Source organism: Balaenoptera musculus, chromosome 18 (assembly GCF_009873245.2).
Source record: "Balaenoptera musculus isolate JJ_BM4_2016_0621 chromosome 18, mBalMus1.pri.v3, whole genome shotgun sequence".
NCBI lineage: Eukaryota > Metazoa > Chordata > Mammalia > Artiodactyla > Balaenopteridae > Balaenoptera > Balaenoptera musculus.
The window spans coordinates 669,442-681,928 of NC_045802.1; the positions used below are offsets into that span (position 1 = coordinate 669,442).

Below are 12,487 nucleotides of genomic sequence, written 5' to 3' on the forward strand. Positions count from 1 at the left end.
TTTGTGTGTTTATACCATTCTGAGAGTATTATAGCTCTGGGTATCTGATTCTCCCATTCTCCTTAGATTGCTGATTTTTCCTTGGGGATGGAGCTGCTTATTTTTGACTTTTTAAACATTTTTTTTCAGAGTGTGAATTTCTTGTTGCTTGTGTCCTTGAAGTTACTGTTCCATCACCCCTGTGGTGAGCTAGTGACCTGACAAAAAGTTTACGTAAATGTCTGGAAGAAAAGAAAAAGAACGTTATACAGGGTTGTGTTTCATTTAATCTGAGAGATGCTACTGGGAATGCTTCTGCTGCCCAGAGGGCTGAGACCAAGAGGAGCCCAAGCCACAATCCCAGATTTTGTTGGAAGTCCCTGACCGCCAGTCCTGTGTTCAGCCAGACCCCGGAGGACTGCAGGTGCTGTCCCCTTGGCCGAGCTGGGGGGAGGAATGGGGGACGCTCGCCCACTTAACAGTGAGCAGCAGCCTCTTCGTCACACACTCCCCTGGTGCTTAGTGTCCAGTCAGGTGCAGAGATCCAAGAGGTTGCTTCCAGTCCCTCTGTCCAGCTCATTAGTTACTCGGGTAAAGGGACCCATACCCAGAACTTCTGACGCTGCCATTTTGGGTGACATCTGTCTTCATCTGTTTTTAAGGACCTGTGAGGACCTGTTGCCTTATTCTTCTAAAAATTATGTTGATAAGGATACTTCCTACTTTATGACAAGTGAATGTTGACTATAAGTTTAACTTCATTTGTTATCCGGTCATTTCAAAACTTTCTTTACTGTGGGTTTTTGAGGTGTGCTGAGTTGGTTACAATGAGTCATGCTCCTTTGCTTTCCCTCTTCCAAAGTTTTGGTGCTGTTGAATTAGCCCTTGTTCTCCTTGTTCTTGTGGGTTTGTCTTTTTTTTTTTTAATCTCCTTATTTAGTTGGTCTTTTGATGGAAGCAAAATTTTATCACTGTCTCCAGTTGACCATCCAATTAATTTAATATTAATTTCTACATATTAAGTTTATACCCATCACTTGACTAAATGACAGGCATACCTCGTTTCATTGCACTTCTCAGATATTGCATTTTATTACAAATTGAAAGTTTTTTGTTAAAAATTGAAGGTGTATTGAGCAAGTCTATTGGTGTCATTTTTCTAACAGCATTTTAAAATTAAGGTATGTACTTGTGTTTGACATAATGCTGTTGCACACTTAATAGACAACAGTATAGTGTAAACATAACTTTTATATGCACTGGGAAACCAAAAAATGCATGTGACTCACTTTACTGCGATATTTGCTTTCTTGTGGTGGTCTGGAACTGAACCCACAGTATCTCTGATGTATGTCTGTATCTCACTGTAGTAGTTTTTTGTTTTTGTTTTTTAATTTAAATTTATTTATTTATTTATTCTTTTTTTGGCTGTGTTGGGTCTTCGTTTCTGTGCGAGGGCTTTCTCTAGTTGCAGCAAGCGGGCGCCACTCTTCATCGCGGTGTGCGGGCCTTTCACTGTCGTGGCCTCTCTTGCTGCGGGGCACAGGCTCCAGACGCGCAGGCTCAGTAGTTGTGGCTCACGGGCCCAGTTGCTCCGCGGCATGTGGGATCTTCCCAGACCAGAGCTCGAACCCGTGTCCCCTGCATTGGCAGGCAGATTCTCAACCACTGCGCCACCAGGGAAGCCCACTGTAGTAGTTTTTCAGGTAAATTTTTTGAGTCTTTGAGGTAAAGGCTAATACAATTTGCATATAATGATAATTTTCCTTATTACAAATTGTTATATCTTCCTTTTTCATATTATTACATTGGACGGTACTTCCAGAGCAGTGCTGTGTAGTAATAATAAAGAATATCCTTACCTTAACCTTGACTTTAATGATAGTATTTTAATATTTCCCATTAAGCTGGATGATATCTTTTGGTTTGATAAATATATTTATAAATCCATCTTTCCCATTTTATTAAGAAATTTTATTCTTTTCTTTCTTTTTTTTGTGGGCACGCTCTGTGGCTTGCGGGATCTTAGTTCCCTTACCAGGGATTGAACCTGGGCCACCGCAGTGAAAGTGCCAAGTCCTAACCACTGGACTGCCAGGGAATTCCCAAGAAATTTTATTCTTAAAAATTTTAATTTGTCATACTGCCTCAGAAGTATTACAAGTGCCATTAACACATGTTGAATAATACCCTTTCCTCTAGAGTAGAGAATAATTCACCTTAGCTTTCTTTGTACCTCTTACGGTACCTAGAAAGCTCTGGGGCTTATTAATGAGAAAGTGATGAATGTTTTTCTTGAATCACTTTGAAATGCTTTCTTTGTGATTTTCTTTGAAAGTTCATAAGCTTTTCTCAGCAACTACTGATACTTTATTGTTATGAATGTCAACATTTTATTTTTTAACTACCTTTTCTTTGTTTTTTCATGAGAACATCAAGCATTATGTTGATTCTCACTGAATCAAAATACTATAAAGCTGAAAGCATTTATAATTTATGGTGATTGTCTCAGTCCATTTGGGCTAGTGTAACAAAAGTACCATAGACAACAAACATTCATTTCTCAGAGTTCTGGAGACTGGCAAGTCCATGATCAAGGTTCCTGCAGATCAGATTGTCTGGTGAGGGCTTGTTCCTGGTTCATAGACAGGCTGCCGTCTTGCTGTGTCCTCACATGGTGGCGGGGGAAAGGAGCTCTCTTGGTGTCTTTTACAAAATGGTCACTAATCCCACTCAGGAGGGCTCCACCTTCCTGACTTAATCACTGCTCAGAGGCCCCACCTCCTACTACCATTGGAGGCCAGGATTTCATCATATGAATTTGAGTGGAGACACAAGCATTCGGTCCATAACAATGATGGAGTATCACAAGGAAGCTTAAAAATGAATTAGAAACTTACTGAAATCTTGAGGTATAGGCAAAAACTGCCTGGTAGTTATTAGGAGTTAACTGTGTTAATTGATTTTCACATTCAGTTATTTATCTCTTTAAATTCTAAGAAGAACCCTGGGAACTATTTTTATATCCTTTTATTCTAGGGAAAATTGAAGCCCAGAGAAGTGAAGTTATTTGCTTGACGTTAAATAGCTAATTAGAATTGACTTAATGTGGAAAAGTGGCTAAAAGGAATAGATTTTATTTGGATAAGGTAGAAATGATCAACTTTAATCAGATTCTTTTCTTTATAGGACTAAATGAGTGTTTGGTAGTTGAAGCATATTCTCAGTGACATATAGAAGTGACCAAATTTATTTATAGTCTAGGATTTGAAAATAACTGTTATGGTTGAGTAATTATTCTGCTTGGGAAGTGGATTACTGCAGAGAACTGTGTAGTGAAGAAAGTCTTATTCTCTGCTCCACGGTTATCTTGTGAGGAGAATGAATGGATACCTTACAGCCACCAGAGGGCACTGTGGATTCAGTTGTGGCTTAAGCTCCAGAAATTGTTGTCTTCTGTTTTAGGTATGCTAAAACATAGACAAGATCGAGAAAACTTGTGCTTTAAAAGCGTTTGCATTCCATAACCTCAGTAGATTTACGCCACATTCCTCTGAAAATTGTTATTGTTGATGAGGATACTTCCTACCTTCTGGCAAATGAATGTTAACTACAAATTCAGCTCCATTTGTGTTTAAAAAGCTCAGCTCAGTGCTCTGTGTCAACCTAGATGGGTGGGATGGCGGTGGGGGTGGGAGGGACATACATACAGCTGATTCACTTCCTTGTGCAGCAGAAACTAATGTAACATTGTAAAGCAATTATACTCCAATTAAAAAAAAAATCTCATTTTAGCATGGCACTTTGGGCTTCATATTTCTTTCTTTTGATACCTGTGTATTTTGAATATTGATTTGGTTACTGTTTTATTGAATGGCTGTGTCCCTTTTTTAATTAATAAGAGCTGTGCTACATTATTTTATTGTTTAATACTTAATCACATATAACATAGTAGTTATGAATATTCAAATCCTGACCTCTCCCACTTCCTGGCTGTGGTTTTGGACAGCTTACTTTTTTTTTTTTTTAATAAATTTATTTATTTTTGGCTGCGTTGGGTCTTCGTTGCTGCACGTGGTCTTTCTCTAGTTGCGGCAAGGGGGGCTGCTCTTCGTTGCGGTGCACAGGCTTCTCATTGCAGTGGCTTCTCTTGTTGCGGAGCATGGGCTCTAGGCGCTTGGGCTTCAGTAGTTGTGGCACACGGGCTCAGTAGTTGTGGCTCGTGGGCTCTAGAGTCCAGGCTCAGTAGTTGTGGTGCATGGGCGCTTAGCTGGTCTGCGGCATGTGGGATCTTCCCGGACCAGGGCTCGAACCCGTGTCCCCTGCATTGGCAGGCAGATTCTCAACCACTGCGCCACCAGGGAAGCCCCTTGGGCAGCTTACTTTTGAGGACTGGATTTTTTTAAAAAAATCTGTATAAGGGAGATAATGATTTTACTTCATAGTGTTGGTTTAATGTTTAACCATCATGAATATTTGGCTCATAATAAGCATTAAATAAATGTTAACTATTACTGGATGAATGTACTTGTATTTTAAGAGAACCTAATTGAATTAGTTATAAAGATTTTGAATCAAATGTTATTCAGCTTATTTCAACCTTTAAAACTTTCTGTAATGGTAATGTTAAAATTTTTTTCATGTTTACTTAAAATTAAGTGAAGGCCTTATATGAAGGTTTCCCCCAGCATATTGCTATGGTTTTACCATAAAGAGGTCTTTCTTACTGAGGAGCTGTGTTCGGGTGATGTAGTATATATTTTAGTATTTGAAAGTGTATTTAAAGTGTCTTAGAGTATGGAATGGTAATTTGTAGCTCTTTGGGTAAGGCAGATAGTCACCCCTTAAGTTTTTAAATGGAATTATCCATTTTCTTTAAAGCAGATATAAGTGTGTCTTTTCCTGTTTTCCAATATTAGCATGTCTTCCATCCTGACACACACAGCTTTGGTTTAAGAGGAACGAAGATGGTTTTAGAATCAAGCTTGATTCATAGTGCTTGAATCCTGATGTTGTCTTGGAACCTTGGGCATTTTTAATTAATGTATCTGAGCTACTGTTTTTTTCTTAATTGAGGTGTAGTTGATTTATGATATTATAAAAGTTTCAGGTGTACAACCTAGTGATTCACAGTTTTTTGGGTTTTTTTTGTTTTTTTTTTGGCCACGCTGCGTGGCTTGTGGGATTTTAGTCCCCTGACCAGGGATTGAATCCGGACCTTAGCAGTGAAAGCCCAGAATCCTAACCACTAGACCACCAGGGAACTCCCAAATTCATGATTTCTGACGGCGGGGATGTTTATCTGTTTTGTTTATTGATTTTTCTCAAGTGTCTAAGACAGTGTCTTGTGGATATTGGGTGCTCCGTAAATCTTTGTTGAATGCAGTTAATTACTTGTTGCCTTTGGTATGTTCTGTGCTTGTCTTTATATCTCATCTCATCCTGTTCTTCCCCACCTACCTTGTTCCAGCCACGTTGGCCTTTATTCTGTTGCTTGAATTTTCCAGCCTCTCTCCCTTTAGGCTTTTGCAGGAACTGCCCTTACTTCAGTTTTCCCACAGTTAGATCTTTCTCATCATTCCAGATCTCAGCATAAATGTCACCTGCTCGAAGAGGTCTTTTCTGACTCCAAAGTAGAGTAGTTTTCTCTTCATTCTGTTATTATCACTTTTTTTTAAAATTTAAGTTTAGCTTTAAAAAATAAGTGAGAAATCATGCTCAAAAATTAAGAAAATGCAACAAAATATACAGTGAATAATTTCTCCATCCCTGTCAGCCGTCTGTCAAAGTGATAATTATTTATATTAGTGTTGTCCTCATCCTTCCAGAGGCTTTTATAGCAATGTAAGCAAAGGGCAATATGTATGAAGCAGTAAGTGTTCTTAAGCCCATTTGTTTTGAGACTGGGCTGAGTGGCCTTATAAGAGAGAGGATTACCGAAGAGCTAAGAGTTGGCCTTGGGGCCCTTAAACCAGTCTTAATGCCTGTACAGCTGGTGTCTCCTCGCCTTCTCTGAGGCTGCAGTGAATAAACCACCTCACACTCGTATCTGTCCATCTGCAAATTGACCTGCAGTCTATACTCACCCTTCATTTCCCCTTCTAGTTGGTTTTTTCCTTGTTTAGTCTCTGCGATTAAGGTGATCCATGTTCAGGACTAGTTCTACTACCACCTGTGCCCATGACCTCATCCCCTCTGTGTGCTCAATAACTTATTTTCTTTCCTTTCTGGCTTTTTTTTTTACTGTTAACTGCCTGCTGTCTCTTTGGCTTTAGCACAGCTCTGCATATCTAATTGGTGCTCAGAACTATGAGTTAACTGTGGCAGAGTCATGAAGAGTTTGGATTGTTGAGTTATAAAGACCTGGGAATGAATTCTAGCTGTGTGACTTGGGCTAGTCAGCATCTCTAAGCCACAAAATGGGACAGATATTGTAACCATATCAAGGGTTGCTTTGAAGATGTAACCAAGGAGTGGATGATATTTTCCTAAGGCTGTTGTAACAAGTCGCCACAGACTCGGTGGCTTAAAACAGACCTTTTTTCCTTTAACAGTTCTAGAGGTCACAAGTCAGAAGTCAGTGGCCCTGGGCTCAAACCAGGGTGTCAGCAGGGCCATACTCGCTCAGGAGGCTCTGGGGGAGGGCTCACTCCCTGCTTCAAGTTCTGGTGCTGCCGACATTCCTTGGCTACATCACTTTCATCTCCTCCAGGCACCTCTGTGGTTACGTTGCCTGGAATCTCCTTCCACCTCTGTTGATGAGGCCACTTAAGATGCAGGTAGGGCCTGCCCAGGTAATCTCATTTTTAAGTCCTTAACCATAATCATCTCTGCAAAGACCCCCTTTCCATCCAAGGTAACATTTACAGCTTCCAAGGATTAGTATCTGATTTCTTTGGGGCCGTTATTCAGCCTGATACATGGATATAAAGGACATGGCAGATGGGGATTTAAGGTTTCTAGATGGGGTCAAGAAAGATTTCAGATTCTCAGAAGGATTTAATCATACAGCTGTGGGAGCCAGGGAATATGAGAACAGTAGATTAAAAAAAAAAGATAAGGGAAATTAGGGATTAAACCATGTCATTTTATTTAATACAGTAGATAAATGGGATAAATATAGAGAAGAGATTTTCATGATCAGATTTTAGTTATTTTTTTGTTCACATGTGTGTAGAAGGATTTATCTGTGTTTTCAGTGTTAAAATTTATAGGGTAAGCAGTGGTGGAAAGGAGGTGGTAGACATGGGAACATACTGCATATTCTTACTGAAAATTCGATAATTACCTTTCTTTTTATATTGCAAGAAGTTCACATGTAAACTTTATGAAATGCTTAGTGAATGAGAGAAGATCACAGAATGCATATAAAATTTTTCCTGGATATTAGATAAGAATGATTTTCATTTAGAGTAAGAAAGAAAGTAAAAGTACCTTTAAGAAATTTTTTGAATTAGAGTAACATCAAAAACCATATAGTGACATTTGTAAAATTTTTTTTTCCCATCTCCTTAACAGGTTCTTTGGCATGGACGCAGGTTCATCGGGAGGAGTAGAAGTGGCTGACCAGACTCCTGTCTTGCTGGGGAGGACGGCCATGGCAGCTAGCCTCACGGACGCGGGACATTCATTTAGTGGGCCGCCTAACCCTTTAGTGAGTAGAGCTAGTAAACTCCAGAACTCAGCAGTGGAAGACGATGATGATGTTGTGTTTATCGAGCCTGTACAGCCTCCTCCGCCTTCTGCTCCAGTGGTGGCCGATCAAAGAGCCGTGACATTTACGTCATCGAAAAATGAAGAGCTACAAGGAAATGACTCCAAAATTCTTCCTTCCTCAAAAGAACTGGCTTCTCAGAAGGGAAGTGTAAGTGAGACAATTGTCATCGATGATGAAGAGGACATGGAAACAAATCAAGGGCAAGAGAAAAATTCCTCCAATTTTATTGAACGGAGACCACCCGAGTCTAAAAACAGAACCAATGATGTGGATTTCTCCACTTCCAGTTTTTCAAGAAGTAAGGTAAATGCAGGAATGGGTAATAGTGGTATCACCACAGAACCAGACTCTGAAATTCAGATTGCTAATGTTACGACCTTAGAAACAGGTGTCAGCTCTGTGAGTGATGGCCAATTAGAAAATACTGACGGGCGAGATATGAACCTAATGATCACACACGTAACATCACTGCAGAATACCAGCTTGGGAGATGTCTCTAACGGACTGCAGTCGAGTAACTTTGGTGTTAATTTGCAAACATACACCCCGTCTTTAACTTCACAGACCAAGACTGCAGTAGGACCTTTTAATCCTGGTAGAATGAATGTGGCAGGAGACGTATTTCAGAACGGAGAGTCTGCAGCTCATCACAATCCTGGTAAGCCTGGAGGGGGCTTCTGCCCCGTGGAAGGGATTTTGCACTGGTGGATTCTTTTTTTTATTGTAGTAATTGGTGCTACTTTGGTTAGTTTATTCATGTAAGATACATTAATTCTATTGACTTTTAAGTTTGAAATTTTAACTAATAAGAGATGTAAAACCGTGTATATTGTATTTCTCTGTAGATTATTAGAAAATCAGATAAATTAATGTCTAAAGGAAGTAAAACAAAATATTCTTTATATTTACTACCACTAAAGTCTAATAATTTGGCATCTTATTTGTCACATACTGACTTTATGCTAGTGTATTTTTTTTTTAAATTCATTTATTTTTGGCTGCATTGTGTCTTCGCTGCTGCGCGCGGGCCCTCTCCAGTTGCAGCGAGCGGGGGCCACTCTTTGGTGCGGCGTGCGGGCCTCTCATTGTGGTGGCTTCTCTTGTTGTGGAGCACGGGCTCTAGGCACAAGGGCTTCAGTATTTGTGGCATGCAGGAGCAGTAGTTGTGGCGCACGGGCTTAGTTGCTCCGCAGCATGTGGGATCCTCCTGGACTAGGGCTCAAACCCGTGTCCCCTGCATTGGCAGGCGGACTCTCAACCACTGCGCCACCAGGGAAGCCCTATGCTAGTGTATTTTGAATAGTATTGTTTTAATGTGTAAAAAGAGAACGTGTAAGGAGCAATATGTTGTATAATTGCATTTAGATTTGTTTTTACTTTCCCTGTGTTTAATTTTGACTGCCTGTCTGATTTTAATTTTTACTTATTAGCACTTTGTTATTTTTTCTTATATTTAAAGATTGGTATATTTCTTGACTACTTGAAAACATATTCTGCAGGCAGCTTTGCTCTGTGGAAGCTGTGAGAAGAGCTCTGTGGCTTTTCCTGACCGTGTCTGTGTCCGCCCCAGGCCTCTGTATGGCCTGCCTGTCTCTCACGTACCTTCTCTCTGTCCTTCTCAGGCTTCATCGTTTCAGGCTCATTAGCAACTTTATCAACCTAGGATTGTGGAGAATAATAAGGAACGACTGAAACCAAGGCCATGTAGAATGTTCTGTGAAATGCTAGTTGTTTTCCTTTCATACTTATTATTCTTTTGGTTGTGAGAGTAATGTCTAATTATTGAAGAATGTTTGGAAAATCCATAATTAAAAAATGATGAAGAAAGGTTACCACTGTTGTTAATGCTTTGAGTGGTTGTCTTTCAGTGTTTTTCCTTTGTATTTCTTAACTTGGTTGAAGTGTAGTTCTTCATAATTTTGCTTCCTGTTTCCCCCCATTTAATATTACTCTGTATTTTCTCATACCATTAAAATTATTTATACACAGAAGTTTTAACGACTGCACAATGGATTTGGTTATACCATTCCCATATTTGGTTTTTACATTGTTTCCCTTTTTTGCTCTTGTCGGTCTATGATAAACTTTTTTTTTTCTCAAATTTCTGATTATTTCTTAGAGTATATTCCTAGAAGTGAAGTTACTGGGCCAAAGACTATCACTACTCCCATCCCTCCAAAGATTTATGGTTATAAAAATTTTCTGCTTTATAGTGATTTTGAAAGAAATATGTTTCTTTTTTTTTTTTTTTTTTAAATTTATTTGTTATTTATTTGTTATTTATTTTTGGCTGTGTTGGGTCTTCGTTTCTGTGCGAGGGCTTTCTCTAGTTGTGGCAAGTGGGGGCCACTCTTCATCGCGATGCGTGGGCCTCTCACTATCGCGGCCTCTCTTGTTGTGGAGCACAGGCTCCAGACGCGCAGGCTCAGTAGTTGTGGCTCACGGGCCTAGCTGCTCCGCGGCATGTGGGATCCTCCCAGACCAGGGCTCGAACCCGTGTCCCCCGCATTGGCAGGCAGACTCTCAACCACTGCGCCACCAGGGAAGCCCAGAAATATGTTTCTTATTACTCAGTTTTGAAAATTCCTAATGTCTTCCAAGATCCTTTCCCCCTGTATGTATTTATATATATCTGTTGGTAGGTCATTGTATGCGTATGTGTGTATGTGACGTTGTATGAACATTTTCAAGTTGTGGAAATATATTGTCATACGGCCTTCCGGAAAGTTTTTACCAATTTATACTGCTATCAGCTGTGTATTAGAGGGTCTTTCCTTCTAGCTCACATAAAAGTTTAAAACATGATAATAGTCAAATTAGTTTCAAAATAGCTATTTTGTCTTTCTTATAAATATATTAAAAACATAAGCATATGAAAAAGAACATAACATTCAGTCTTACTGTTGAGAATGGTACATTTAATTCTAACCTGAGATTGCAATATAGGTATAGCTTTGCAAACTTTCCCTTTCTCCTGCTCCTTTAAATACCTAACAATAATCTTGAACTTTTGGCCATATCAAGAGTATATGTTTGATTTTGTTAATTCTCTATTTAGTTCACTTCCAGTTTTTACTATTTAAATAACTCTTAAGAATATTCTTATCCATGTATCTTGGGATACGTAGTACCTGAGGACTATTGCTGGGTCAAAGCACATTTATAATAAGAATTGTGTTCCTGTTCACACAAACTCTTAACACAGGGAATGTAAAGTACGCATCAGAAAACCAGACAGATACACCTCTTGCTCCTGAGTTTATGGATTAGCTCTTGTGTGTTTGTGCTGTCTTTGTTTGTCATAGAGAATTATAACATCTTGGCTGTTTATACTGGCTGTCAGACTAATGGTGACTTGGGCAAATTGATCTCTATCCCTTAATGTCCATTGTATAAAATAGAGAATGATTAAGTCTCTTCCATTCCTAAAAGTATTTTGATGTTGGAGGTGAAAATTTGAAAGTAGGGGAATGTAAGAACTGAAGCATAGATAAAAGGAGCCATTGCATTATTTATACAGGGCCTAGCACGAAATTGAAAAAAATTGCCATTTTTCAAAATCAAGTTAATAGATAGATGCCTTTAGGTTTAACTAGGTTCCTTTTTAAAAATATATATATATATATTTATTTATTCTGGCTCTGCCGGGTGTTAGTTGCGGCACTCGGTATATTTAGTTGCGGCATGCGGACTCTTAGCTGTGGCATGCATGTGGGATCTAATTCCCCGACCAGGGATCGAACCCAGGCCCCCTGCACTGGGAGCAGGGTGTCTTACCCACTGGATCACCAGGGAAGTCCCTAACTAGGTTCCTTTAAGTATATATTCAGATGACAAGCCTGCAGGGTTGAAAATCCTAAGGAGCTACTATTTATGTTGCAAAAGCTATTACTTCTAACATGTATTCAAATATAATTTTTTTTTTAAATTATTTGTTTACTATTTTTGGCTGCATTGGGTCTTCGTTGCTGTGCAGGGGCTTTTCTCTAGTTGTAGCGAGCTGGGGCTACTCTTCCTTGCGGTGGGCAGACTTCTCGTTGCGGTGGCTTCTCTTGTTGCAGAGCACAGGCTCTAGGTACACGGGCTTCAGTAGTTACGGCATGCGGCCTCAGTAGTTGTGGCTCGCAGGCTCAGTAGTTGTGGCGCACAGGCTTAGTTGCTCCGCGGCATGTGGGATCTTCCCGGACCAGGGATCGAACCCATGTCCCCTGGGTTGGCAGGTGGATTTTTAACCACTGCGCCACCAGGGATGTCCTCAAATATAATTTTTGATTGAAGGCCCTTCAGAATATGGAATTGCCAGTTGCTTCAGTGATTTGCTTTCTTCATGTTCCTTAGTATTTTTACCTCTTTATTAAAACAGGTCAGTTACCCTGATGATAGCAGGATAACAGGATTCCAGAAGGCACTCTGTTTACTCTGTGTATAAAACATATACTTATTTGGAGAGGTTGTGGAGTAAAGTAAAATTTGAATAGCAGTATATGTAGCCCCTTGAAACCACTAGGTTGATGGACTGGGTCAGAACCAGGAAATTGCCCTCTTCAAGGTTTTGGTAGTAAAGAAATTTCCTCATACTCTGGATATATTTATACATTGTTTCTCATATGGAAGGGCATCTTTTTTGTATGGAAATACAAATTTCAGAAGAAACTAGAAAGGAAAAATATTACAAGAGACCAAAGTAGTAGAAATTATAATAGAAGTGGTAGCATGAAAAGTTTCAAAATGAAAAAACATTATGGTGTATTGGTATTGTAGTGCGAGTCTGTGTAACAGTAAGTAGTATGG

The 12,487-nt window shown here is 39.6% G+C and overlaps 1 protein-coding gene across 6 annotated transcripts in view; it reads left to right on the forward strand.

Annotated features, from left to right (window-relative positions):
- ZMYM2 (zinc finger MYM-type containing 2) overlaps positions 1–12,487 on the forward strand; it is a 90,176-nt gene that overhangs the window by 18,613 nt on the left and 59,076 nt on the right. For 3 of the 6 annotated variants that reach the window (XM_036831177.1, XM_036831180.1, XM_036831176.1), the window contains exon 3: positions 7,498–8,354. In XM_036831177.1, coding sequence (XP_036687072.1) covers positions 7,508–8,354 — 847 coding nt within the window. In that variant the 5' untranslated portion in view covers positions 7,498–7,507. Of the gene's footprint in view, positions 1–6,533; positions 6,759–7,497; positions 8,355–12,487 lie in introns of all 6 variants that reach the window. The other 3 variants (XM_036831181.1, XM_036831179.1, XM_036831178.1) reach the window with 2 other exon arrangements.